This window comes from Moschus berezovskii, chromosome 20 (assembly GCF_049115385.1).
Source record: "Moschus berezovskii isolate FMDL1 chromosome 20, NW_MosBer_1.0, whole genome shotgun sequence".
Lineage (NCBI taxonomy): Eukaryota > Metazoa > Chordata > Mammalia > Artiodactyla > Moschidae > Moschus > Moschus berezovskii.
Genome location: NC_142479.1, coordinates 66,738,426 through 66,763,239, shown reverse-complemented (window position 1 = coordinate 66,763,239; position 24,814 = coordinate 66,738,426). Strand labels below are relative to the sequence as shown.

At 49.5% G+C, this 24,814-nt stretch overlaps 1 protein-coding gene across 2 annotated transcripts in view; it reads right to left on the bottom strand.

Annotated features, from left to right (window-relative positions):
• The window catches only part of RNF157 (ring finger protein 157), an 81,887-nt gene that overhangs the window by 6,939 nt on the left and 50,134 nt on the right, over positions 1 to 24,814 (bottom strand). For both annotated transcript variants that reach the window (XM_055408538.2, XM_055408537.2), the window contains 16 exons: positions 20,741 to 20,829; positions 18,630 to 18,776; positions 17,237 to 17,354; positions 16,603 to 16,669; positions 16,274 to 16,317; positions 15,823 to 15,870; positions 12,859 to 12,930; positions 11,838 to 11,997; positions 11,600 to 11,712; positions 9,264 to 9,502; positions 8,202 to 8,310; positions 6,716 to 6,827; positions 5,932 to 6,119; positions 5,587 to 5,652; positions 4,767 to 4,815; positions 2,182 to 2,292 (listed from right to left, as the gene is read on the bottom strand). In XM_055408538.2, coding sequence (XP_055264513.2) covers positions 2,182 to 2,292; positions 4,767 to 4,815; positions 5,587 to 5,652; positions 5,932 to 6,119; positions 6,716 to 6,827; positions 8,202 to 8,310; positions 9,264 to 9,502; positions 11,600 to 11,712; positions 11,838 to 11,997; positions 12,859 to 12,930; positions 15,823 to 15,870; positions 16,274 to 16,317; positions 16,603 to 16,669; positions 17,237 to 17,354; positions 18,630 to 18,776; positions 20,741 to 20,829 — 1,732 coding nt within the window. The remainder of the gene's footprint in view (positions 1 to 2,181; positions 2,293 to 4,766; positions 4,816 to 5,586; positions 5,653 to 5,931; positions 6,120 to 6,715; positions 6,828 to 8,201; positions 8,311 to 9,263; positions 9,503 to 11,599; positions 11,713 to 11,837; positions 11,998 to 12,858; positions 12,931 to 15,822; positions 15,871 to 16,273; positions 16,318 to 16,602; positions 16,670 to 17,236; positions 17,355 to 18,629; positions 18,777 to 20,740; positions 20,830 to 24,814) is intronic.

Sequence of the window (24,814 nt, the reverse complement as noted above, 5' to 3'; positions counted from 1 at the left end):
GATGCTAACAGTGGAACTGGAGAAACATTTACCGAGACAGCAGATGCACTTGCCCTCTCCCATAAGAGCCTCTGAGACCTCTGGGTGAGGCTACGCAGGGACCCCCTCAAGCACTTGCGCCTGGGCCCAGAGCAGCCACCCCAGTCATGTGCTTTCACGTCTGGCCCGAATGGTGTACTCGGTTTAATCTGAAAATGGCTGGCTCCCGAGATCACCATGAGGAATCCCAGGTCTCACTCCCCTCCTGCGAGCCCAGAGTGGAATAAAGATCCACCAGCAGGTTGGCCAGACGGAGTTAAGGAGAGGAAGAAGCAGACAGAAAGGGATCAGTTTCCACCAGCACAGTTGGCTGAAACAATTTCCAGCAGCTCCCTCTGCCAAAAAATGAGGGTGGAAAGCGGGGGCCCCCGGCGGGAGGCAGGAACCTAGATTTCTCTCTTAAAGCCCAGTGGCCACAGCTGCTACAGACACAGGGCAGAGTGAGGGCAGAGATGTCATCTTCCCCAAAGTGTTAAATCACTCAGTTGTGTTTGACTGTGATCCCGTGGACTCGCCAGGCTCCTCTGTCCATGGGATTCTCCAGGCAACAATACTGGAGTGGGTAAGCCATGCCCTTCTCCAGGGGATCTTCCCGACCCAGGGATCAAACCTGGGTCTCCTGCATTGCGGGTAGATTCTTTACCATCTGAGCCACCAGGGAACCCCTGGTCATCTTCCCCAACTACTGACCAAAACAAATTCTTCCCGTAACCTTTGCCCCAGACGCATCCACAGTTTTGCAGAACAGGGATTCATCTATTCTCACAATTTTTTTTTTCTTGAAAAAATCCCAGTATGTAGAATATAGGCCCTTGTCAGTTAAGAACGGAAGCCTCGGCAAGAGCCCCTTGGGTGTGCACATGCCCAGCAAGCTCAGGGTCAGGCATGAGTGAACATGAACTTTCACAGAGTCTGGATAACAAAAATGACTTTCAAAAGAAACAAACCGGACAGACAGACTTACAAATTTGGCAAAAAGACATGAGAAACACATGGACAGACAGAAGCCAGGTAAGGAGCAGGAAGGCATGAATGAAGTGGACCCTGGGCCCCAGCTGCTCCCGGCACAGACTTGGCAGGGTCAGCGCTAAGTGGGGAGGCGTCTCTGGGAATTACGGCTTACCCTGCCGCAAGCCTGCGCGGGGCCAGAGGGGTGAGGACCCGGGTCTTCTGCGGGCTGATGGAGAGTGGCAACCACAGGAGGCTGTCCCTCCAGTCCTTAGCCACGTCGCCAAGCAAGTAAAGCACTGGACCCACGACAAAGACGTGGCTGTCCTGAAGCGAAGGAGGTCTTCGTTTCAGGGTACTTTAAAAGATTACAGAACCACGCAACGTGAAGGCAATCTCTGCCGTGAACCCAGGAGAGGCAATTTCGACCTAGTTCACTGGGCAAGATGTGGCTTTTGAGGCCTGTTGGTGGAGCCCTTGGTGAGCAAGGAGCAGGGGGACCTCAGTGCCTGAAGTGTGACCGACAGGGGGGCTTCTCCACGAAAATGTATCCCAGATTCAGTTCAGCGTCTTGGGCACACGTCAGGGACACTCTGATGGCCCTGGGAAAGGGCCAATTGAGTTAAGGCTCCAGGGAGAGGAGGCACCCTCCACCCCTATCTCTCCTCTGGGATCCACATCCAGTGAGCATAAGGCAACTGGTGGTCACCTGGGCCTCCCTGGGTCACAGAGCCACTTGCTCATCTGTGAAATTCTGACTCTCAAATTCCTCTCTGATCCTAAAGATCCACACTCCTCTGGGGAGCTGCAAGGTCCCTTTTCAAGGGCTCAGGGCTCTCTGAGACTTTCTCACAGAGGTGGTGTCTGCCTCCAACACTGCTGATAGAAGCAAGATGTGGCCCCCTGCATGGGATCTGTAAGATTATGATGGATGCACCCCGTCAGGCCAAATTGGAAGAACTGAGAGGGATTTTTGCCCCTTTTCTTCCTGCCCTAACAGTCTCGCTCAGAGCAGGGGTCCCTTTTTGCTCAAGGACTCTCCTTTCAGCAATTGGCTTCCAGCATCTTAGCAAAGCCCATGCCTTCTTGCAGGAACTCCAGGGCAGGAGGTGGGTGTCCCAGGGTGAGAGCAGGGGTGCGAGCAGGGGAGGGAGCGTCTCCCACCAAGTTCATGTTCAGCAGACTGCCACTCACCGGGTAAGCAGACCTCAGAGCACAGCTTATTGTCCAGTGCTTTCACGCTGGCGATGTCAAAGTCATTGTTATTGTCACACTCCATACCTAGAAATGCGCATGTCCTCTGGCCTGTAACGGAGTTAAGGCAGTTAGAGAGGGGCTGGCTGTGTTTTTTCTCTGCTTTGCTGTCCTTGAAATAAAAATCTTAAGGATGGAGACAAAAAAAAAAAAAATCATATCATATGTTTAAAAAAAAACAGACAGTAATTGAGTGGGTAAAGAGTGGACAAAAAAGGAATCAAACTGTTTGTGTTCTCCTGCTGTGCTGCTGTTTCTCTAACAGGCCCCTTTCCAGCCTTTGTTCCTGGGAAGTCAGACCCTGGGGAGGGCTGCAGGATGTGGGCCCAGGCCCAGAGCAGGACTAAGTCAGGCTGGGAAGAGCTGGGGGAGCCACCGGGGAAGCAACTCTGCCTCTGGTCCGTGGCTGTGGGTTTGTATGGGGTGTGTTTATGACCACACGGCTCTGCGAAATGACTAATACATAAAACAGCAATTAAAGCTCTTCAGTTCCATAATTTTGCCCATCAAAGAATCGCTTAGTTCACAAAATTACGATTTATTTTCTGATAAGGCTTAATTTGTTATTCTAAGTATGTTTTAAGGCAGCAGTCCCCAACCTTTTCACCACCAGGGACTGGTTTCCTGGAAGACAGTTCTTTCACATACCAGAGGGTGGTGGGGGATGGTTTCAGGATGATTCAAGCTCATTACCTTTATCATGCACTTTATTTATATTATTACATCAGCTGCACCTCAGATCATCAGGCATTAGATGCCAGAAGCTGGGGACCCCTGTTCTAAGGGACTGACCAGAAACCTACAGTCATGTAAGATGGGGACAGTTTTGGATGTTATTTTTTTCAAGACTCTCCCCTCTTTTTTTTCTTGGTGGAAGGGAGAGGAAGAACATACAGCTACCGTGCTGGGCTCTGGAATGTCAGGCGGAAACCTGCACTTTCCAGAAACTAATATTCTGCGGGGGCGACAATCAGAATGGGGAACTCCAGCTCTCAAGACATCAACTGCAGTGCCCAAACCCTGCTTGGCTGGCGCGGAGGCGCAGTCTGGTTCGCCATGCTCCTCCTCCCTGGCTCCCTGGCCAGGTGGAAGCGGTCCAGGGTGCGTGCGCCCCCTGCACCCCGCAACGGCCAGCGCCAAAGCAGAAGCGACTAGCATGACACCTGCATCCAGGCTGAGATCCGGGTCTGCTTTGGAGGTCGCCCTTCCACGGAGGCGCCTCAGAGCAGGGGAAGGAAGAGACATGGGTTCCTGGGCCGCAGGGTCCTCCCCTCCCAGGTGGGAGCCCCAGCCCCTCCCGGTCCTGCTTCCCTGCTCGTTGGGTAGGTCCTCTCCAGGCTTACTAGAAACAAAATTCTTCCCCCTGAAGATACGATTGACCTTATTTACAAAACAGAAACAGAGTTGCAGATGTAGAAAGCAAATTTATGGTTGGGAGTGGGAAGAGGAGGAGGGCTAAACTGCGAGATTGGGAATTGACAGAGACACACTGCTATATGTAAAACAGCTAACTAATAAGGGCCTACTCTATAGGACAGGGCACTCTACTCAATACTGGGTACTGACCTATGTGGGAAAAGTGAAAGTGAAAATCACTCAGTCGTGTCCGACTCTTTGTGACCCCAGGGACTATACAGTCCGTGGAATTCTCCAGGCTAGGATACTGGAGTGGGTAGCCTTTCCCTTCTCCAGGGGATCTTCTCAACCCAGGAATCGAACCCAGGTCTCCTGCATTGTGGGCAGCTTTTTTACCAGCTGAGCCATAAGAGTGGCTGTACCTATATGTATGTATGTATATAATAAAATATTATACATGATACTTACAATATTATATATTGTACATATATTATATATTATATGTATTATATTTATATATAATGGATTCATTTTGCCATATAGCAGAAACTAACACAACATTGTAAACCAACTACTCCAACTTAGGGAAAAAAAAACAGATATAATTGAGGCCTAAATGACGGTAAAGAGAGCTTACAGAACACTGGCCTGCCCTGAGCTGCCGAAGTCTCTCCCCCAGCCTTCACTGTGCCCGCTGCTGCTAAGGCCCCTCTGCTACTGTAACAACAGCCCTTTTCTTCACTAAAGCAAAACCAGACCTACTGCCTGCAGTCCTTCCCACCAAGTGATGGAAACTGCCCTCTGCTGCTGCTGCAGCTCAGCTCCAGGGCTGCCCGACCAGCTCCATGAGACTCAGCTGAGAAGCTGAAGCAGGAAGGAAGCTGAAGGGAGCTGCTCAAGAAGCTTCAGAATCTACTCCGTGTAGATGGAGAACCACCTGAATGATATCGTCTGCAGTCTTGGCTCGGGGGCCGGAAAGAGCTGGGAAGGCCACTGAGGTCCTCGGATACCCTGCTGGCTTTTTGCTATTTCCTCAAGAAGACAACATTTCTCCAAAGCCACACCCTTGAGCAGTGCCACGCAGTCACACCAGTCCCCCTTTCTGTACTGTTTGGCGAATACCCGGGAAAGAAATACGGTAACAGGGAGTCAAAGACCAGGTCTTTTACCATCTTCCTGTGTGGGCGATGCATCCTCTTCCTCTAGAACATCGTTCCCCTAGGACGGAAGAAAGGCGCTGTGAGTCCAGAAAGCAGTGACATGAGTGTACTGAGTGACTGAAAACAGCGCTAATCAGCCTCCTGGTCTCTATGGGTTTCCCATCCATGTGAGACGGCTCGGAAGCCAGGCAGGTTTTGCCTGGCGAGGCCAGATCGGCCGGCAGAGACCAGGTCTGAGGCACATTACAAACGGATCCTAGGACTCTCAAGAATAGCCTTGGAAATAGTTTAGCTCACACTGTCTAAGGTGGATGTCAAAGTCGTGAACTGAAAAAGCAAACTGTGAGATCAAAACACTTTCAGAAATTCCTTAGGATCCCAAACCCTGTCCAGATATGCCTTTGAGAACTTGTGCCTCAAAAATAATTTCCTGCGTCCTCACTGTGAGCCGAGTGCTCCTGTATGGCCCCACAGCTGGGTCTGACCACTTCTCATGCGGAATTACAATCCTGACTCCTCCACCGGATGGAGCTCCTGGATGGGTGGAGAGGATGACAGGCAGGCAAAAGCCACGTCAGTTGGTCGGTGTCCCCCCAGTGCCAGGAAGCACCCGTGAGCCAGCTGTCCTGGGTGAATACTAAATGAACGCAGGACAAACACCTTCTTGATGGTCTGGCCTCGAAGACTTCCCTCTAGAACTCTCTCCACGCCTGTTACTCTGAGAGACCAGTGCCCTCGCTAATCGCTCCCATCCCATTCGCACCCTCTGCCGGCACCAAAGGCCCCTAGACTGGGGAAGGGGCACCACCGTCCTCCACCTGGCTGTTACCTCCGCATCCTGCTCCTCGGCGGCAAGGCCCATGAAGTTGCAGTCTGGAGATGCCGCGGGCGTCACCTGGAGAAGAGCGGCAAAAATCAAGGTGCAGTCACCACTGGCTCACCTCCCAGCTTGCCTGGCAGCAAACCCAAACCAAGTCCTCAGGACAGAGTGATGCCAAACCAAAGATTAGACATGAGGGTGTCTTTGACTTAAGGACTTGGTACCCTTTTTCTGGGGCTCCCTTCCCGAGCACTGGAGGGGCTTTGTGATCTCCCTGGCAGACCCTGGATTGAGCTGCTTGGGATGAGCCTGCAGAACCAGAACGGCGAGGGCCATCCCATGCCCCCCGCTCACCTCTTCTTCATCTGAGGGGGTCCTGCTGGCGGCCCGGGGGGAGGGGAGGGCCTCCCCATCCTCTTCCGTGCCAGGGGCGATGTAGGAGCCGGACATGGAGGAGACAGTGTCGGTGCTGATCTGGGAGTGCTGGCTCTGGGAGGACACCATGGACATGACGGACTGGGCCAGGCTGCTGCTGGCAGGGTCTTTGGAGACAGGAGTTGGGGTGGGGAGGAGATGTAGGTCAGACACAGCTGCTGTGAGCCGACTGGGAGCAGGGTTCTCTCCCTGCACCCGGGGTCCGTGAGGACCGTGGCAGCCTGGCCTTGCCCTCACCAAACAGGGTTTAGACTTAAGGTTTGGCTCCTTTATGCTTTATTTAAGTTTAAATTTTCTCTTTTTGGCCATGCTATGGGCCATGCAGGATCCTAAGTCTCCGACCAGGGATCAAACCTGAGCCCTCAGCATTGGAAGCTCAGAGTCTGAATCACCGGACCCCAGGGAAGTCCTTATCCTTTACATTTTAGAGCTCTGAACTCAACCTCAGGGGTGAGGGATTTGCTTTTTTTCCCCTGTTAACGATGGTAAAAAAAACCTTACAACAGCAGGACTGGGAGCAAGATACTTGCCTTCCCCCTAGCTGGGTGGCAAGACCACCCTCTCATTGCAAGACACCGAGTCCCGCTTCCCTCTCAAGTCGGGCCCTACTTGGTGTGGCCGCTGAGGTATCACTTGGCTGCTTCCCCAGTCCATCCCGGAGGAAATACTAGAAGCGCCACGGACTCCCGCCTTCCTCAGGTACCTTCTGGGGAGGAAATCGTGGAGGACAGCGGGGTTCCCGTGCAGGACGACTGGTCAATAGCTCCTGATGATGACAGGGTCAGGTTCTCACTTTCTGGGGTGACACCGCATTCCTGGGGAGAGGCAGAGTCAGAAGGAAGGGGTCAGGGCAGGGGGCCCGGGCGAGGGATGGCGGGGGGTGACGTGCGAGACAGGACCGGTTTGTCCTCTGTCATCACTTCTCTGCAGCCCTGACCTGGGGTGGCTGGCTGTCTCCCCGGGGAGATGCGAGTGCCTCCTGCCCGAGGCCCAGCATCTGCTGGAGCCACACAAAGACGGCAGCTCAGATGACCCAGGTCAGCTAGCAGCTGTGACACGGGAACACCCCAGGCTTCCCCAGGATTACAAACAGCTTTCCTTCTGAAGGGGAAGAACACAAAACCAGTCAAGGCCCTGGAGCCCCCCTGGGCTTCTCCTCTGGGATGGGGGAGCTGGTTCCAGCTCGATGGATCTAACATAAACACCATCTCCTGCCCCACCCCACACCGGCCCACCACCCCACCCCGCCATCCGTCACCTGGGCTCGTGGTCTCAGTCCACCCCGGCAGGTGCAAAGGCCTGTTGGTTCTCTCTCCATACGCCTCCATACCCCGTTCTCGCTCCTCCAGGCATTCCCCCTGCCTAGCTCTGTCTCCTGCCTGATCCTGTCTGCCTGCCTCTGCCAGGGGGTGCCTGGTGGGGCCAAGTTCCCGCTGTACCACTGGCCTGCTCAGGGCCCCCACTTCTGCTCCGTGCTTCGCATGTACTGTCCCTACAACCAGGAATGTTTCTCTCGCCTTCCTCTTCAATGTCTCAGAAATTTTGCCCCCTGCAGTGGAGGTGCAGAGTCCTAACCACTTGACAGTCCGGGAATTCTCCATGGACCACTTTTTTTGTGTGTGTGTGTGGCCCATTTTAAAAGTCTTTATTGAATTTGTTACGATATGGTTTCTGTTTTCTGTTTTGGGCCACAAGGCAGGTGGAATCTTAGCTCCCTAACCAGGGATCGAACCCGCACCCCCTGCATTGGAAGGCAAAGTCATAACCACTGGACCGCCAGGGAGGTCCCGCCATGGGCCACTTTTTAAAGTGAGCAATTCCGCTCTTAGCCTCGACCCCCCCCTTACCTGACACACTGATCCATGGTACCACCTGCCACATACACTTTGACTGTCTTTGACTGTCCTGTGTGTCCCCCCAACCCCAACTGCCAAGCCTATAATAAGCACGAGGGCAGGACTTTATTGTCTCTCCACTGCCGCTATTCTTAGCCCAGAGGATCACGCCTGGTCAGATACACAGGCTCCATACTTTGTTGAAAGAATGAGTCTGGTGACACCTCTGCTGCGTCTCAGAGTGTTCAGAAGGTGTTTGATGAGTGAATGAGAGCAGATGGACTGGAAGAGGCCGGGAGGTAGGAAGGAAAGGACCCAGAGTCCGAAACCCAACAAGGATGGCATGTATATTACCTCTCCGAGGTGCTGGCCTGATGGTCTCTGAGACAGCTGCGTCTCAGATTCACTGCAGGAACGCTCATCGTCCTCTTCGGGCAGCACGGAAGAATTCTGGGAGATGGATCTGCGTGAGGCCGGAGGGAGAAACAGCTGCAGACAATGCCCACTTAAAGAATGGAACTCACTTGCACTCCCATCAACTAAAGTCAGAGGGAGCAGAGGACCGTGGGGGGAACTGCAGGGAACTCACCTCGTAGGAGGGAGTGGAGACATGGGAAAAGGTACCGAGGGGTCTGAGACCTCTTCTGGGTGTCAGAAAAATCTGAGTTTCCCTTTTGCTCCTTCAAATAGTTGTGTCTGAACTTGGGGAAAACCACTGACATTGTTAGGGTTTCAGTGTTTTCATCCGTAAAACACCCTCCTTTCTTCTTTCAGGGACACTTATTTTATGACTTGTGACTGTGCATGCACGCTCATTCGACCCTGACTCTTTGCCACCCCGTGGACTGTAGCCCACCCAGCTCCTCTGTCCCTGGAATTTTCTAGGCAAGAATACTGGAGTGGGTTGCCATTTCCTCCTCCAGGGGATCTTCCCCACTCAGGGACTGAACCCATGTCTCCTGCACTGCAGGCATATTCTTTACCACCGTGCCAGCTGGGAAGCTCCATGACTTGTGCCAAGGTTTGGATGTAAACACTTAAGAAGTACAGATCACGAGGTTCCTTCAGTCCTCAGACTAAGTGACGCTCCCATAGATGACCCTAATGATGTCACCTTCCCTGTACCTTATACCCTCCTCCCGAAACAGAACATGTAAGTTTTATCCTTCTGGATCCTCCTAAAGACCCACGTACCATCTTATTTTCCTCTCCTAAGGGGTGGGATAACTCCCCCTCAGGCGTTGTTAGCCCAGGTCTCCAGTGAAATGAGCAGCTCTGGCAACAGCCCAGGGGGTCTACGGTGCCCCCACACAACTCGGGACCCAGGTCTGGAGGAGCATGGAGGAGCGGAAGGATGGACCGAAAGCATCGCGTCAAGGACCCCAGGGCCAATGCAGTCGCACACCGCCTACTCACTTGGAGAGACTCTTTTTGAGTTTGAGTCCTTGGCTGCCGCAGTCGGAGAGGCGGTCGAGGGGGGAGAAGGTGCGGACGGGAGGCAGGTGGCCGTCGCTGCCGTAGGAAGGCAGCATTCCTGAGAGGTGTCGGTCTCCAAGCACGTGGAGTGGGGGGACCACTGGGGACGGGGTGAGGGGCCCATTGAGGGCCTCCAGAAGAGACACCACCTCATAGCCTGGCGGAATGTTCTCTGAGGACTAGGGGAATCAGAGACAGGTTGAAAAATTGATTAGATACTTTTCACTTTATGGTATGAGTGTGTTTCTTCCCCTATGGAGGAAAAATGCTTTCTTTTATATCTAGTCTGGGGGTTCTGCCAAGAAAAGCTTCTCTATTAGAGGCAGAAGAAAGAGAAAATATCAGAGAACCACATGTGCCAAGACTCTACTTATACATGAGCTTCTTCTTAATAATGTTTATTTTTTGATTATAATAGAAATATGTGTTCTTTACAGGAAATTTGGAAAACACCTAAAAATGGAAAGAAAGAAAAAAATCAACAACCGAGTCACCCAAATTGATCTTTCGTTGGCATTCTAGTGAATTTTCTTCCAATTTTTCCCCTCTGTACTGTTCACACAGTTGTGATCAATCTGTAAGTAATAATTTTGTACCAAGCTTATTTCACAGAACATAATATTCTCATTCACATGTGTCCCTTTTCATAGACACCACACCTTTCCTACTTCTTCCGCTGGTGCTGGCTAGTTAACTGCATCCACTCCCTGCTGTCAGCAGCACTTTGACGAACATCTGTTCGTTTATTATGCACACATCTCTTTTTTTCAGATCATTTTCTGGGCATTAAATTCTAAGACCTTAGATGACCAAGTCCAAAGGTTCTTTTTTTTTTCAATTATTAATTTTATTAAATCTTCACCCTATCACACACCTCTTGTTTTTTCTTTTTATAAAACCATTTAAAAATTTCATTTTATTTTTATTATTATTTTTTGGCTGTGCAGCGTAGCATGCAGGATCTTAGTTCCACAACCAGGGATCAAACCAGCGGCCCCTGCATTGGAAGTACGGAGTCCTAACAACTGAACCACCAGGGAAATCCCCAAGTACAAATATTTTTTAAGGCTCTTGATATATACAGCTGTTTGTTTTTTTACAGTGAACGTTCTAGGTATACTCCTATAAGCGGGACAGAATACCTATTTTAATTGCTTCTTGGACAGCATGGGGTATCTTTAAAAAAGGAAGTTTCTAAATTTGAAAGGTGAAAAATGGTCTCTCATTTTAACCTGCATGTTGTTGATTTTTAATGTGGTTGACTTTTAAAATTTTAATGTGTTTGATCATTAACCAGCTATGTTTCCTGTTTTGAGAAATTTTTTATACATATCTTTGACCATTTATCTATTATTTCATTCAGGTGAGTTATTCTAGAGATCCTAGCCTTTCCTCTGACTACATTTGGTTGTGCCTACATTTTTTTCTTTATAGGATTTATTGATTGCCTTTTAATTTGGGCCATCTTTTACATATCTAAAGTTTAAAGTTTTTTATGGGATAAAATCTACATGTTCTTTTTTTGGATTGTTTTCAAGCTTAGAGAGCCCACTTAGAGAACCCCCATCCATAGTCAACTAAAGAATCATCTGTAAAGTATTCTAGGCTTTTAAGGTTTGGTTTGCTTTGTCTTTAGGGTAGTTAACTAGTTGCTCCACCTGGAATTCATTATCTGATAAGCAGTGAAGTGCTAAACTAACTGATTCTTCTTCCCTAAATAGCGACCTGATCATTCCAGTAGCACTTACTGAATAATTAATAATTAATCTCTTCTACTCACATGTTAACCTAAAGACAAGACCTTCTAGTCTATAACTACAAAGCTCAGAAGCTTTGTGCCATCACTTACACTATGAGACCAAGGTGGGTGATTTCATCTACTTGGCTCCTAGTATCTGAAGCCATGAAATGGGGTAAAGAAAAATAGTCACCTTCTCTGAGGATTCAGATAAAAATAGTAAGTTGAATCTAAACCTCAAACAATCATCCTCTTGTTTCTGCCTGGGGGCGTTCCAGAACTGACCCCACCTCCGGAGTGAAACAGCAAGCCGATGGCTCGAGAGATGGTAAATATTAACTGGACACTGAGTTCCCAAGGCGGCAAGGGGAGGTTTTAACGATCAGAACCTCATTTTCCACTGTACTATGGGCTGGTTCTAACACAATGTGATCTCGGCCAGCTTACTCAATACTTCAGAGTGCCAAGACTCAATTACTTGCTGCCAAGCCACGTGAAGAAGGACTGAAGGTGGGGGAAAAAAAAAAGCCCAACTTACCGAATGCTCTTCTGAGTCGGAAGTCTGGGATGAGAGGATAGGGTTGAAGCTGGTTGGGGACAGGGGGCCCAGTTTTTTCCTCATGGCTCGGATTTGGAGCAGTGCCCGGAAGGCTGCAAAGAAGGAAACCGGTCATCAGGACATGGGGGAGTCAGGAGGGACTAGAGCCTCCACGGAAGCCACCCCGGTGGGGGGGGGGGTTGACGTGGGGGACCCAGCGGGGCCTCGGGGGGCTTACGCAGTCGGCAGATGGGGCAGTTGTTGGCCTGGTAGCGCAGGGTGTCGGCGCAGGTATTACACAGGCAGAGGTGGCGACAGGGCAGGATCAGGGTGTCCCGCACGTCGGAGAGACACACCACACACTCGGCGCTGTTGTCGCTTACCTCATCCTCAGCCACCTGGCCAGGGGACAGACAGTTAGCCAGCATCACAAAGACTCTCATGACCCACGCTTGAGCTTATTACCCAGCTGTTTGTTTCATGTGGACCAGTTTCAAAGTCTTCACTGAACCTGTTACAACAGTGCCTCGGTTTTTTTATCTTTATGTTCTGGATTTTTGACGGCAAGGCGTGTGGGACCTTAGTTCCCTGACCAGGGATTGAACCTGTAACCTCTGAGTTGGAAGGCGAAGTCTCAACCGCTGGACCCCCAGGGAAATCCCCCATAATCTAGAAGGCAGCTTGCCTGCAGAGCAGAGACAAGACGAACAGAATCTTGCACCGACACTGGACTTGACAGTTTACCAAGTGCGTGTACGCACCCAGTTTCACTTCTGGCGACTGTCTGCGCCAAGCTGCTCCTCTGGGGCTGAGATCCGGTCCTGTCCATCAGTCAGAGCTGAAGGAGCCCAGGAGGCCACACAGGGAAGGAGGGGAGAGATGGACTGAGGGGCCAGGGAAGTGGGTGAGCAGAGCCCCGTAGAAGAACCCATCCAAACCAGCCCAGTTTCTCATTTCCAAATTTACATATAATTATAATCATCTGAAATGAGGAAGAAGAAATAACCTTCTAGCACCAGACAAATTTCAGAGTTTGATGTGCTAAATTCCTAGATCCTGGCTGGATCAGAGACGGTCTCACCCTGCCTCCTGGGAAGAGGACATTCAGAGAACTGTGGATGGGGGCTTCCCTGGTGGTCCAGTAGTTAAGATTGTGCTTCCATTGCAGCGGGTCAGGGTTTGATCCCTGGTAGGGGAACTAAGAGCCCCCATCCTGCAGGGAAAGGCCGAAAAAGAAAAGAACCATGGATGGAACTTGCCTTAGACTCTTGAGTGTTGTACTTGTTTTCAATCCCATAGATCTCCTGAAGGAGGTAGCTGACCCCATCCACCTGAAGAACAAATGGAAAAGTGCAAGGGCAGGCTGGTTCTAATGCAAGATAAAAGTGGGAACTTACATACCTCCACCAAGAACCTCCTTCGGTAACCAAGGACTACAGATTCACAATGGAAACAATCAAAGGCCTAGACAAGTACAGGATGCCCTTAGTTACTTACACATTCTCTTTGGGAGGGAAAAGAAAATCTGATGCTTAATTCACCCACTCTTTTGTCCAACAGGGAACATGAACATTCATAAATACAACCGTAATCCTTGCACTGTAGGTCACTATGACAGAGCCCAGAGACTCGGAAAAGGGTGGAGGACCACAGGTCAACATAGACGTGTTAGACAGCTATGGAATGAAAGCTGAGCTTAGACCTTATACAAATGAAGGAATGGAAATGAGAAAGAAAGAGAAGAAATGGGCAAGGGGGAAGGGAAAATGCATAAGTCGAGACAGAGCAGACTCTGGAAGGAGAGGCCGATTGTACCCACCCCCACTACTGAGCCACCCCCATCGCCGACAGGTGGGCAAAATAACCTGTTAGTCCTTTGAAGAGCCGACTCATTGGAAAAGACCCTGATGCTGGGAAAGACTGAGGGCAGGAGGAAAAGGGCACAACAGAGGATGAGATGGTTGGATGGCATCACCGACTCGATGGACATGAGTTTGAGCAAGCTCTGGGAGGCGGTGAAGAGAGGGAAGCCTGGCGTGCTGCAGTCCATGGGGTTGCAAAGAGTCGGATACGAACTTAGCAACTGAACAATAAGTCTTGCCTCTCAAAACCCCCAGCTTCAGGACTTTCCTGGTGGTCCAGTAGTTAGGACTCAGCACTCTCACTTCTGGGGCCCAGGTTCAATCCCTGGTCAGGGAACTAAGATCTTGAATGCTGTGCAGCGTGGCCAAAAATTAAAACCCCAACTTCAAGGCCCAGTTCGATCCCCACAGTCTGAGCCACGTCTGCCAAAGCTGGCCCCTCCCTTGTTTCTTCATGCCAGCTCATTCCTCGCTCCCCCTACCCCCAGTGAGCCCCTCCCCCAAGGCCCAGTCCATTATCGATTGCGCGTTTTAGTCTCCAGTTAGACAAAGCCTGTTGCTGATGCCAATCGAGCAACAGGAGAAGGATGAACCAACTCCCTTGTGGTACCCGAGTCGTTCCACCCCATGTCTCCTAGTCCTGGAGAACTAGGCCTCCACAAGAGGCAACTCACTGAGGCCCGGCCTTTCCAGGCAGCAACCCCTGGGCTCAGGCTCTGTCATCTCCTCTGTCTCTCTTAAGACTTGCTTTAATGTAGTGATGATTCTGGAAAGGACATTATCAACAAATTCATACTAAGGTATCACTGATGACTATTGACCTCACTAAGGGCGGAGAGCGCTTAGTACCTCAAAGAATGAAGAATTAGAATTTCACGAACCTACAGCCTACCTTACACAGTGAAGTAAGTCAGAAAGAGAAAACAGATGATAACGATAACCCTGTATCCGAGACAGCAAAAGAGACACAGATGTATAGAACAGTCTTTTGGACCCTGTGGGAGAGGGCGAGGGTGGGATGATTTGGGAGAATGGCATTGAAACATGTATATTATTATATGTGAAATGAATCGCCAGTCCAGGTTTGAAGCACGAGATAAGATGCTCGGGGCTGGTGCACTGGGATGACCCAGAGGGATGGGATGGGGAGGGAGGTGGGGGGTTCAAGTTGGGGAACACATGTACACCCGGGGCGGATTCATGTCAATGTATGGCAAAACCAACCAATATAATATTGTAAAGTAAAAATAAATAAATAAATTTAAAAAAAAGAAAGAGAAAACAAACATATTAACTCATGTATATGGAATCTAGAAAAATGACATCGATGAACCTATATGTAGGAAAGGAATGGAGACGCAGATACAGAGAATGGACTTGTGGACCCAGAGGGGACGGGAAGAGTGGCATGAATGGAGAAAGCAACATCAACATATATACACGATCATTTGTCAGACGTGGCTGGGGACAAGCTGCTATGTAACACAGGGAGCCCAGCCTGGCGGTCTGTGATGACGGAGAGGGATGGGATGGGGCTGGCACGAGACGAAGGGGATACGTGTATAATTATGGCTCATCTGCGTCATTTTATGGCAGAAACCAACACGATATTGTAAAGCGATTTTCCTCCAGGTAAAAACATTAAAAAAAAAAAAGAATTTCAGATATCTGTCGGCCATTGTGGGGTAGGGAGGCCTTCTTCGCATCTCAACCAAGGCCTACCCTGCCCCACACTCGACCGCCCCTCACCCTCCACGTGATGAGCCGGCCTCGCTGGGCGATGCCGCTGACTCCACCCTCCTCTCCTGTCCTCCACAGCTCTCCCCCGGCCTCAGGGGTCAGGACTTCCAGCAGACACCTGCATAACTTGTCCACCATCCTGGAAGGGGGCAGATGGCCAGCAGACTTGGAATTTGAGAAAAGAAATGTTGGGATATGTTAAGCCAAGAGCTCTAATTGGCCCTGAATCAGACCCTGATGGTTTATTCTTTTAGCTGGAAATGTTAAGTTTCTCGGCCTGGCCTTTTCAATGAAAAGAGTTCTCCCTAAACCTAATGTCAGGAGACAAATCTCGTCCTTTCATTTTCTGAAGTCTTTGCTCAGCTACTGGCCGCCTCACCACCAACAATTCTGGAACAACAGACACCCCAAATCGGTATTCCTTTCAGGCCACCCAAGTCGTTTCTAACACAGAAAAGCATCCCTTTTTGCTTTTCTTCTTTGATTAAAAAAAAAAAAGAAAAAAGGCAGGGAGGGGGGAAGAAGAGCGCTTAGCAGAAGAGTTGGCGGGGGGGGGGGGGCGCGGAGAGAGACAGAGAGCAAGGTGGGGGCACCAACAGTCTCTGGCCCGCGAATACTCACCACTTGCTTCTGTTTGAGGGGCTTAACGCAGAAAGTGCCATCGGAGTGCTGTCGCGAGAACACGAACACACGACAGTTACGACGAGGAAGAAGCGGATCAGGAGCAGCGGCTCTCCTGTTACTTCTCCCAACTAGGCATGTTCTTGGATCCCCCTGCCCCTGCCCCCAGGAGAGTGGAACGACAGACTCCTCATTCTAGAAGGGTCCTCAAGCATGCAGTCCAGCCCTTCCAATGTAAGATGACAAAACGAGGCCTAAGGAGTCGAGGGGCATCAGCAAGCTAGTGGCTGAGCTGGAACTCAGCCCTGTGTGGCCCTGGGTGTGCAGAGGGTTCTCCCCCGGCTTCCCGCAGCCTCCCCGCCAGGCGGCCAGAGAAGGGGCCTCCACGTATCCTTGGAGGAGAGACAGAGCAGCGCATACCAAAGCAAGGCCCGTAACGTCACCCACTGACCTTTTCAAAAGTGCCCAACAGGACGTGGCAATGGCCAAAATACTCTGAAAGAAAGAAAGACGCACAGATGGGGAAGGAGAGAGCTAATGATACAGCTCGACCCCACCCATCTTCCCTGAGCCCCTGCAACCCTCTGGCTTCACAGGGAGGGGCAGGTTAAGTCACCCAGTAGGACTGTCGGTGCCCGAGGAGGCTGGGAGCAGGAGGGTGCCGGGATGTGGAAACTGACGCCCATGGAGGAGCCTTGTGGATCTGAGGCTGCAGTCGCTGCCAGCCTGCCTGCCACAAAGGGGCCCGCATGCAGCCCAGAAGACAGGAAGCACCCGTACCATCGCCTTCATCCACCACGGCGTGGACCACCAACGGGTAAACCTCTCTGTCTAGGTCGAAGCCAAGCTGAAGGGAAAGAAAAGAAAAAGGGAGGGAGGAGAGGGCCTTACATTCAAAGGGCACACTTACCATCAGAAAGGGAGGCCTTAACTTCATCTTAGCTCCTCACCCGTCAACCTGGTAACTAGCTGGAGGTTTAGTCTCTAAGTCGTGTCCCACTCCTGCAACAGCACGGACTTTAGCCCACCAGGCTCCTCTGTCCCTGGGATTTTCCAGGAAAGCATCCTGGAGTGGGTTGCCATTTCCAACTACCTATGTCCATTGAGTTGATTTCTCTCTGTAAGAAATCTCATAGATGGAAAGGCTTCTAACCTGTATGTCTTTTCTCTGGGCATGGCTTTCTCAAAATATCCTAGGTTAATGGGGCTGCTCTGGGATAGAAAAATTAAATGTGCCCTTCCCAGGGCATGAAGGCATTAGAAGACTGGAGGGGAGCACGCCTTGGAGCACCGGGGCCGGTCCTGTGCTGCCGGCCGGGGTCCCGAGGAGCTCCCACGCCCTGCGGGTCTGTACGTGGAACCTGCCCTGCGCTTTCTCCCGGCGGCTGGTCCCCTGCGCCAGCCGGTTGCTCACCTCCTCTTCCGGCCACTCGGAGGGGTCCACGGTGTGCGAGGGCAGGCAGAACTGCTGGCACACCCCGCGCTTGTAGTGCACCGTCTCCGACTGCAGGCTGTTGTCTTTGGGGATGTAGCTGTTGGTCAAAGTGGGAAGCAAAGCACAAGTCACCGTCTTGCCCAGAGGATCTGATGGTTTCCTCTGTTCTGTGTCTGTTGTCAATTATCAACAGGCTCTCAGTATAGCGTGGAACAGAAAAAAGAAAAAAGATCTCCTTATAATGCTTCCCTGGTGGCTCAGAGGTTAAAGCGTCTGCCTCCAATGCGGGAGACCCAGGTTCGATCCCTGGGTCAGGAAGATCCCCTGGAGAAGGAAACGGTAACCCACTCCAGTATTCTTACCTGGAGAATCCCATGGACAGAGAAGCCTGGGAGGCTACAGTCCACGGGGTCGCATAGAGTCGGACACGACTGAGCGACGGAACGGATAATTTATTTTCTTTGCCCTTGCCTGGTGATGCTATTGAAGTTATCTATTTAGGGACTTCCCTATGAGGGCTACCCAGGTGGCGCTAGTGGTAAAGAATCTGCCTGACAATGCAGGTGATGCAAGAGACTTGGGTTTGATCCCAGGGTGTGATCTCCAGGTCGGGAAGATCCCCTGAAGGAGGAAATGGCAACCCACTCCAGCATTCTTGCCTGGAGAATCCCATGGATAGAGGAGCCTGGTGGGCTACAGTCCATGGGGCTGCAAAGAGTCGGACACGACTGAGCGACTGAGCGTTGGTGGTTCAGAGATTAAGAATCCACCTTCCAATACAGGGGATGCAGGTTTGATCCCGGGTCAGGGAATGAAGATCCCACCTGCTTTGGGACAACTCTCTCTCCTGCTGCAATGAAAAGATCCTGTATGCTGCAGTGAAGATTCTGCCACAGCTAAGACCTAACACAGCCAAAAATAAATAAGTAATTTTTAAAAGGTATCTATTCAACCTACATATCCACAGAAATGTAGCTTAAAAGATTTTTAAAATATTTATTTATTTGGCTGTGTAGGTCTTAGTTGGGGCATGCGAGATCTAGGTTCCCTGCCCCGGATTGAACCCCGGGCCCCCTGCAGTGGGAATGTGGAGTCTTAGCCACTGTATCAGGAAGTTGACCCAGCTTAATTGATTTCTAACAGCATTGTGATGACCTGAAGGAATATGCTGGTACCTATCACTGTACCAATATGGCATAGTTTGAAGGGAAAAAAGTGAACAAGTAAGACCGCGTAAGTAAGAAAATCCAAATTCAGGAACAATTCTCACCTGAGTGTAGAAAAAGAATGTTTTCCTCCGCAGGGGAGCGCATCAGGCATGGACTCTGGCCTGTGTGGGAAGGACATAGCTCCCCTGGCCCCTTGTTCTTACCTGGCGATGCCATTCTGGAACTCTTCGGTGGCCTGATAATAGATGGTGATGGCCACCCGAGCATCCGTGTCAAAGGTGAACTCCACGTTGTAGTGGACTTTCGCTCTGCCCGCCTCTTCCCCAGGGGTCTTCACTTCCTCGGCACATCTAGAAAACCACAAAGACTCGGCATTCGGGGGTAGCCAATTAACATGTTTACAGTGATCTTTCTTCCTTTCCTTTCCTTTTGGTGGGATCCTAGCTCCCTGATCAGAGATTGAACCCACGGCCCCTGCACTGGAAGCAAGGAGTCCTAACCACTGAACCGCCAGGGAACGCCCTTCTTTTTCTATTTCATAAAAATTTATTTATTTATTTGTTTGTTTTAATGGCTGTGCTGGATCTCAGTTGCAGCATGCAGACTCTGAGTTTTGGCATATGGGATCTAGTTCCCTGACCAGGGATGGAACTAGGGCCCCTGCACTGGACGCCTGAGTCTCACCCACTGGCGCACCAGGGAAGTCCCTTCTCTTCTTTAACTGAATATACTGTGGGCTACCCTCTGTGATCACACACTTAGGCCCCCACCCTCATTTTGAATGACAGCAGAGCACCCTGTTACTACTATGGGGGGAATTTAGGCAATTTCTGATACTTCATAGTGCCACCGTTAAACGCCTTTTGCGTTTGCCAGACTTTTTTTAAAAAATAGCTTTTACTTTCATCAAAGTTACTCGTGCCATAGTTTAAATAGTTTCCACAAGGCTTGTGACAAAAACGCAGCGGGTCTCTCTGCCTGTTTTCCGCTTCTTCAGAGAAAACTGCCTTTCCCTCTGCAGCTGACTGTTTCTGGCATTTACCTGCATGCTTTGAAATAACAGGCTCAGGTTACTTTTTCAGCTTTCGGCATTGTCTATTGACTTTCTACTCTGGGAACAAGGCTTTCTTAAAGTTTTTAAAAAAATATTATTTATTTATGTCAGTGCTGTGTGCGTGTTTTTCCAGTTGTGGTGACTTCTCTTGTTGCAGAGCCCAGGCTCTAGAGCGTGGACTCGGTATTTGCGGCGCACGGGCTTAGTTGCCCTGTGGCAGGTGGGATCTTTCTGGACCAGGGACTGAACCTGTGTCCCCTGCGTTGGCAGGCAGATTCTTAACACTGAGCCATCAGGGAAGTCCCAAGATGTTCTTTCCCTTCTTTCCCTCTGCTCCACACAGGGGTGTTCCCTACCCCGTGTAATACACCATGATTTTTTAGCTCAGTACATCTTCCTCCATACAAATGTGAGTCTATCAACATTACTCACAGCTCAGCCACAGAGTAATCTCTAATCATCTTCCTTTTCCTGCATAAGCTTTTATTAGAGTCTGTGCTCTTTTTTTTCTCCCCCAGCTGCTTAGTTCTCTATGCATTAACCACTCATTTGAACCCAACCTCTTGGTAGACAGACTATCTGGAGGGCAACATTGGTTTAAAAGTCATACTATCTCCGGGACTTCCCTGGTGGCACAGCAGTTAAGACTCTGAGCTTCCACTGCAGGGGGTATAAGTTCAATCCCTGGTTGGGGAACTAAGATCCCACAAGCCACACAGTGCAGCCAAACACACACGCACGCACGCACGCGCGCACGCACACACACACACACACACATAATCTCAGAGATAGCACAAAGAAGGCAGATGCTGATGCTAACTAATACTGACAATGGTGATTAAACAGCAAACCCAGGGTGCCAGAGGAAAGGCACATGAGATTAAGAATAAACTACAAAGTAAATATAAGCAGGAAAATCAGGACTTCCTGTGCCAAGTTCAAATATCCCACTTTCACATAGGTTTGTCCAGGTATCTGCAAAATTCACTTTCTCCTCCAACAATTCTTTGTTTTGGACAGTTCATCAGGTTGGGATAACCATGATGGCTTTCAGAAAAGAGAAGCTTCCTCACCAACACTAACTGTGTCAGAAAATTCTGAACGATCCAGGTGCAGAGACATCTCATGCAAGCGGCCCACGGCCTGGAGGCCAGGCTCTGGGTCTGGCAGAAACAGTTCTGTGGGTCCCCTGGGGAGTCGGCTGCCCCTGCCTGAAGAAGGGCCCCTGGAACCTGGCCCCAGCTGGGAACCTGAACTTACTTGACGAGTCTTAGTGTGTCCTTTCGGATGTTGATCAGGCTTCTCAGAGTCTTCACTGGTTCTTGGGGAGGAGGGGCTGCATAAGGAAACTGTGTCAGAAACAAAGCAGGAGAAGACAGTGTGTTTAGAAAGACCGATCACAGTAAGTGAACCTGCTCAAGGTCACAGCTGCTGGGAGGGCAAGGTGGGAGCATTCTGGCGTCCAAAATGCTACATTTATCTGCCTTTCCCATTAGATGAAGCTTATGTGAGTCAGCATTCAAAATGTGGACAACTAATAAAAGCTCCCACTGCAGTTCCAAATACCATGCGACACATGGTGGCCGAGTTAATCACCAAAGACTTTTCCGCCTGACCTTGCACCACAGGGAGCCGGGCCTGCAAGGATTTTCCTTCGGCGAAGCCGCATGGTGTCTGAAGAATTTAGGAACCGCAAACACAAGAGAAACCCAACCTGTGTACAGTGAAGGCCTACAAACCGTGAAAAACAAATTTCTTCCACAGCTGATTATATAAAGCAGAGGGCTTTTAGAAAACAAACAAACAAACAAACCAGGAGCCAAGAGCTCTTCTAGGGTCATCACAGGTTTTCGGTTGTCCATCGTTTACCTTACACTCCCACTCGCTCCCGTTTAGACACCTGGGTTTGGAGTTGTGAGGTGAGAACGATGAGGAAATGAGAAAGGGGGGGCACAGTAAAACATTTAATTGGGGACTGCTTGGAGGAGATGAATCAGGGTGACCTGCAATGCTCCTGGTATTTTTCCAATGTCACTTGGGCAGTAAACATTTTTTACATACAGGTCCCCGAAAACCTACTAGTGTTTGAAGCTTTGCAAAAATGTGGTCCTCCTAGCTCTGAAGAGTCTGCTCCCTCCTGCTGCTTTCAGCAAACAGAACATCCACACGAAACTCTGCGCTTTCATGGATTTTTGCTGACTATAACTGTTTTACTTAGGAAATACAATTGAATCTATGGAATTATACATCTGATTTTGTGTATTCAGTGTGATCGCTGATACTTCATGTGTATGAATGTGACCCTTAAGAGAATATGTTGAGGGACTTCCCTGGTGGTCTGGGCCTCCCTGGTGGCTCAGATGGTAAAGAATCTGCCTACAATCCAGGAGACCCAGGGTTCGATCCCTGGGTCGGGAAGATCCCCTGGAGAGGGGAATGGCTACCCACTCCAGTATTCTTGCCTGGAGAATTCCATGAGTAGAGGAGCCTGGCGGGCCCTAGTCCACGGGGTTGCAAAGAGTCGGACATGACTGAGCGACTAACACTTTCTAGTGGTCTAGTGGCTAAGACTCTATGCTCGCAATGCAGGGGTTCCGGGTTCGATCCCTGGTCACGGAACTAGATCCCACATGCCGCAACTAAAGATCCAGCATGCCACAATGAAGACGGGGCCTACTTTAATCAATTCCACATTATTCAATGTTTTCAGCTGAGGTTTTACTTTTTTTTTTCCTGATATAAATGTCACGGTGAATGCCTTGTCCCTACATTTCTGCGTGCCTGCTTGATTATTTCCTTAGGACAAATTCCTAGAAGTGGAATTACTGGATCAAAGAGTAAGCATATTTTTAAGACGCTTAAAACTATGTTGCCAAATTGTTCTCCAGAAAGCTAATTTCAACGTTGCTCTCCTGCATGTAGCGTATCAGGAGGCTTTTATATAGGAAAGCTGAAATCCTGGTTCAGACCCCATTTGTGGCCCGTTTCTCCACGCCACCCCTGCCCATTTTGCTGGGCTGTCACACTAAAGGAATTTAAAACAATTCTTAAATAAGCTTAAGTAAAAAGTAATTAGGCAGGAAATCCTGACACAAATGCTTGTCTATTCTAAAGCCAAAATAAATGACTTTGGGATTAACATTTTTTTCTGGAGTAGCGAAGTTAATCATATTTATTTGCACTGGTACTTGAGAGTTATCCATAACTCCTACCTGAGTTCAAAAACAAAAAATTAGCGGTTCTCCCTTCACTTTTTGCCCCTTCTCCACATCCTCCCCTCAAAGAAGAAAAACAAAAGGAAAGGGTGGGGGGAAAGCTAGTGTTCCTCATCTCCCACTTAGAATATGACATTTGATGATAACTGGCAATGGAACACAAATTATTCAGTGCTCAAGGAAAGACATCCCTGGGATCAATTGTTTATATATACAAACTATCCTTTGTAGTGGGCTTCCCTGTTAGCTCAGTGATAAAGAACCTGCTTGCCGATGCAAGAGACTCAGGTTCAATCCCTGAATCGGGAAGATTCCCTAGAGAAGGGAATGGCTATCCACTCCAACATTCTTGCCTGAAGAATGCCATGGACAGAGGAGCCTGGAAGGCTACAGTCCATGGGGTCACAAGGAGTTGGACACAACTGAGTGACTAAGCACACACGCACACAGCCTTTATAGTTTAATAAATCCATGCTTATATTTTAGCTCTCTCCCCCACCACAAAAGAAAACCATTGAAAATCTCTTTAAGAGAAACTAACCCGGTTTGTAGGCTCCTACCTACCAAAGCTTCTGCCTTAGCAGCTTTTCATTAACCCAATCAGAGTCTTATCCACAACCCTCAGTGCTGGGTGTAAAGAGAGACTTCAAGTGGAAAAGAAAACGTCCTGCTCTTTCAGGAAGCAGCATTATAAGGAAGATGATATTGCTACACAAATAACCGTAACATTAAGCAGAGAAAAGCCAAACAAAAGGGCAACTATAAGGAAGTGATTGTTTCTGGCTGAGGTAATCTGGAAGGCTTCATGGAGGAGGTGGTCTAGCATTCAGCCAGAGGAACTCTTTCAATGAGCTCCCAGGGGTTGCTGATCAAGGCTTTGTGTGAATACAAAGCAAGTTCCTCACCGGCTTTTTATCCTGGTGTTCATCAGTTTCCTTGTACATTTTTCTTACACCAGCCTGGCGCCACCTGGTGACCGAATGTGGAATTGCCAGTTTACAGAGACCTGATACGGATATGAACTTGTGTGTACAGGTTCATCCCTGAATATTCACTGGAAGGACCGATGCTGAAGCTGAGGATCCAATACTGTGGACACCTGATGCGAATAGCTGATTCTCTGGAAAAGACCCTGATGCTGGGAAAGACAGGGCATGAGGAGAAGCAGGTGACAGGGGATGAGATAGTTGGATGGTATCACCAACTCAATAGACATGAGTTTGCACAACCTCAGGGAGATAGTGAAGGACACGGAAGCTTGGTGTGCTGCAGTTCATGGGGTCACAGGGAGTCAGACACAACTAAGCAACTGAACAACAACAACATATACGTATATATTTACACACACACGTGTATATGCATATCAACTGTGTATCCTAGATTTTCTAGCCATCCTAATTGCAAATATTTTGTTAAACTACCCTCTACTTTTGCACGTTTTTGTTGTAAAGATTGCTGGGAGAAATATCAATAACCTCAGATATGCAGATGACACCACCCTTATGGCAGAAAGTGAAGAGGAACTAAAAAGCCTCTTGATGAAAGTGAAAGAGGAGAGTGAAAAGGTTGGCTTGAAGCTCAACATTCAGAAAACAAAGATCATGGCATCTGGTCCCATCACTTCATGGGAAATAGATGGAAAAACAGTGGAAACAGTGTCAGACTTTATTTTTTTGGGCTCCAAAATCACTGCAGATGCTGATTGCAGCCATGAAATTAAAAGACGCTTACTCCTTGGAAGGAAAGTTATGACCAACCTTGATAGTATACTAAAAAGCAGAGACATTACTTTGCCAACAAAGGTCCGTCTAGTCAAGGCTATGGTTTTTCCCGTGGTCATGTATGGATGTGAGAGTTGGACTGTGAAGAAGGCTGATCGCCGAAGAATTGATGCTTTTGAACTGTGGTGTTGGAGAAGACTCTTGAGAGTCCCTTGTACTGCAAGGAGATCAAACCAGTCCATTCTAAAGGAGACCGATCCTGGGTGTTCATTGGAAGGACTGATGCTAAAGCTGGAACTGCAATACTTTGGCCACCTCATGGGACGAGTTGACTCACTGGAAAAGACTCTGATGCTAGGAAAGGTTGGGGGCAGGAGGAGAAGGGGACAACAGAGAAT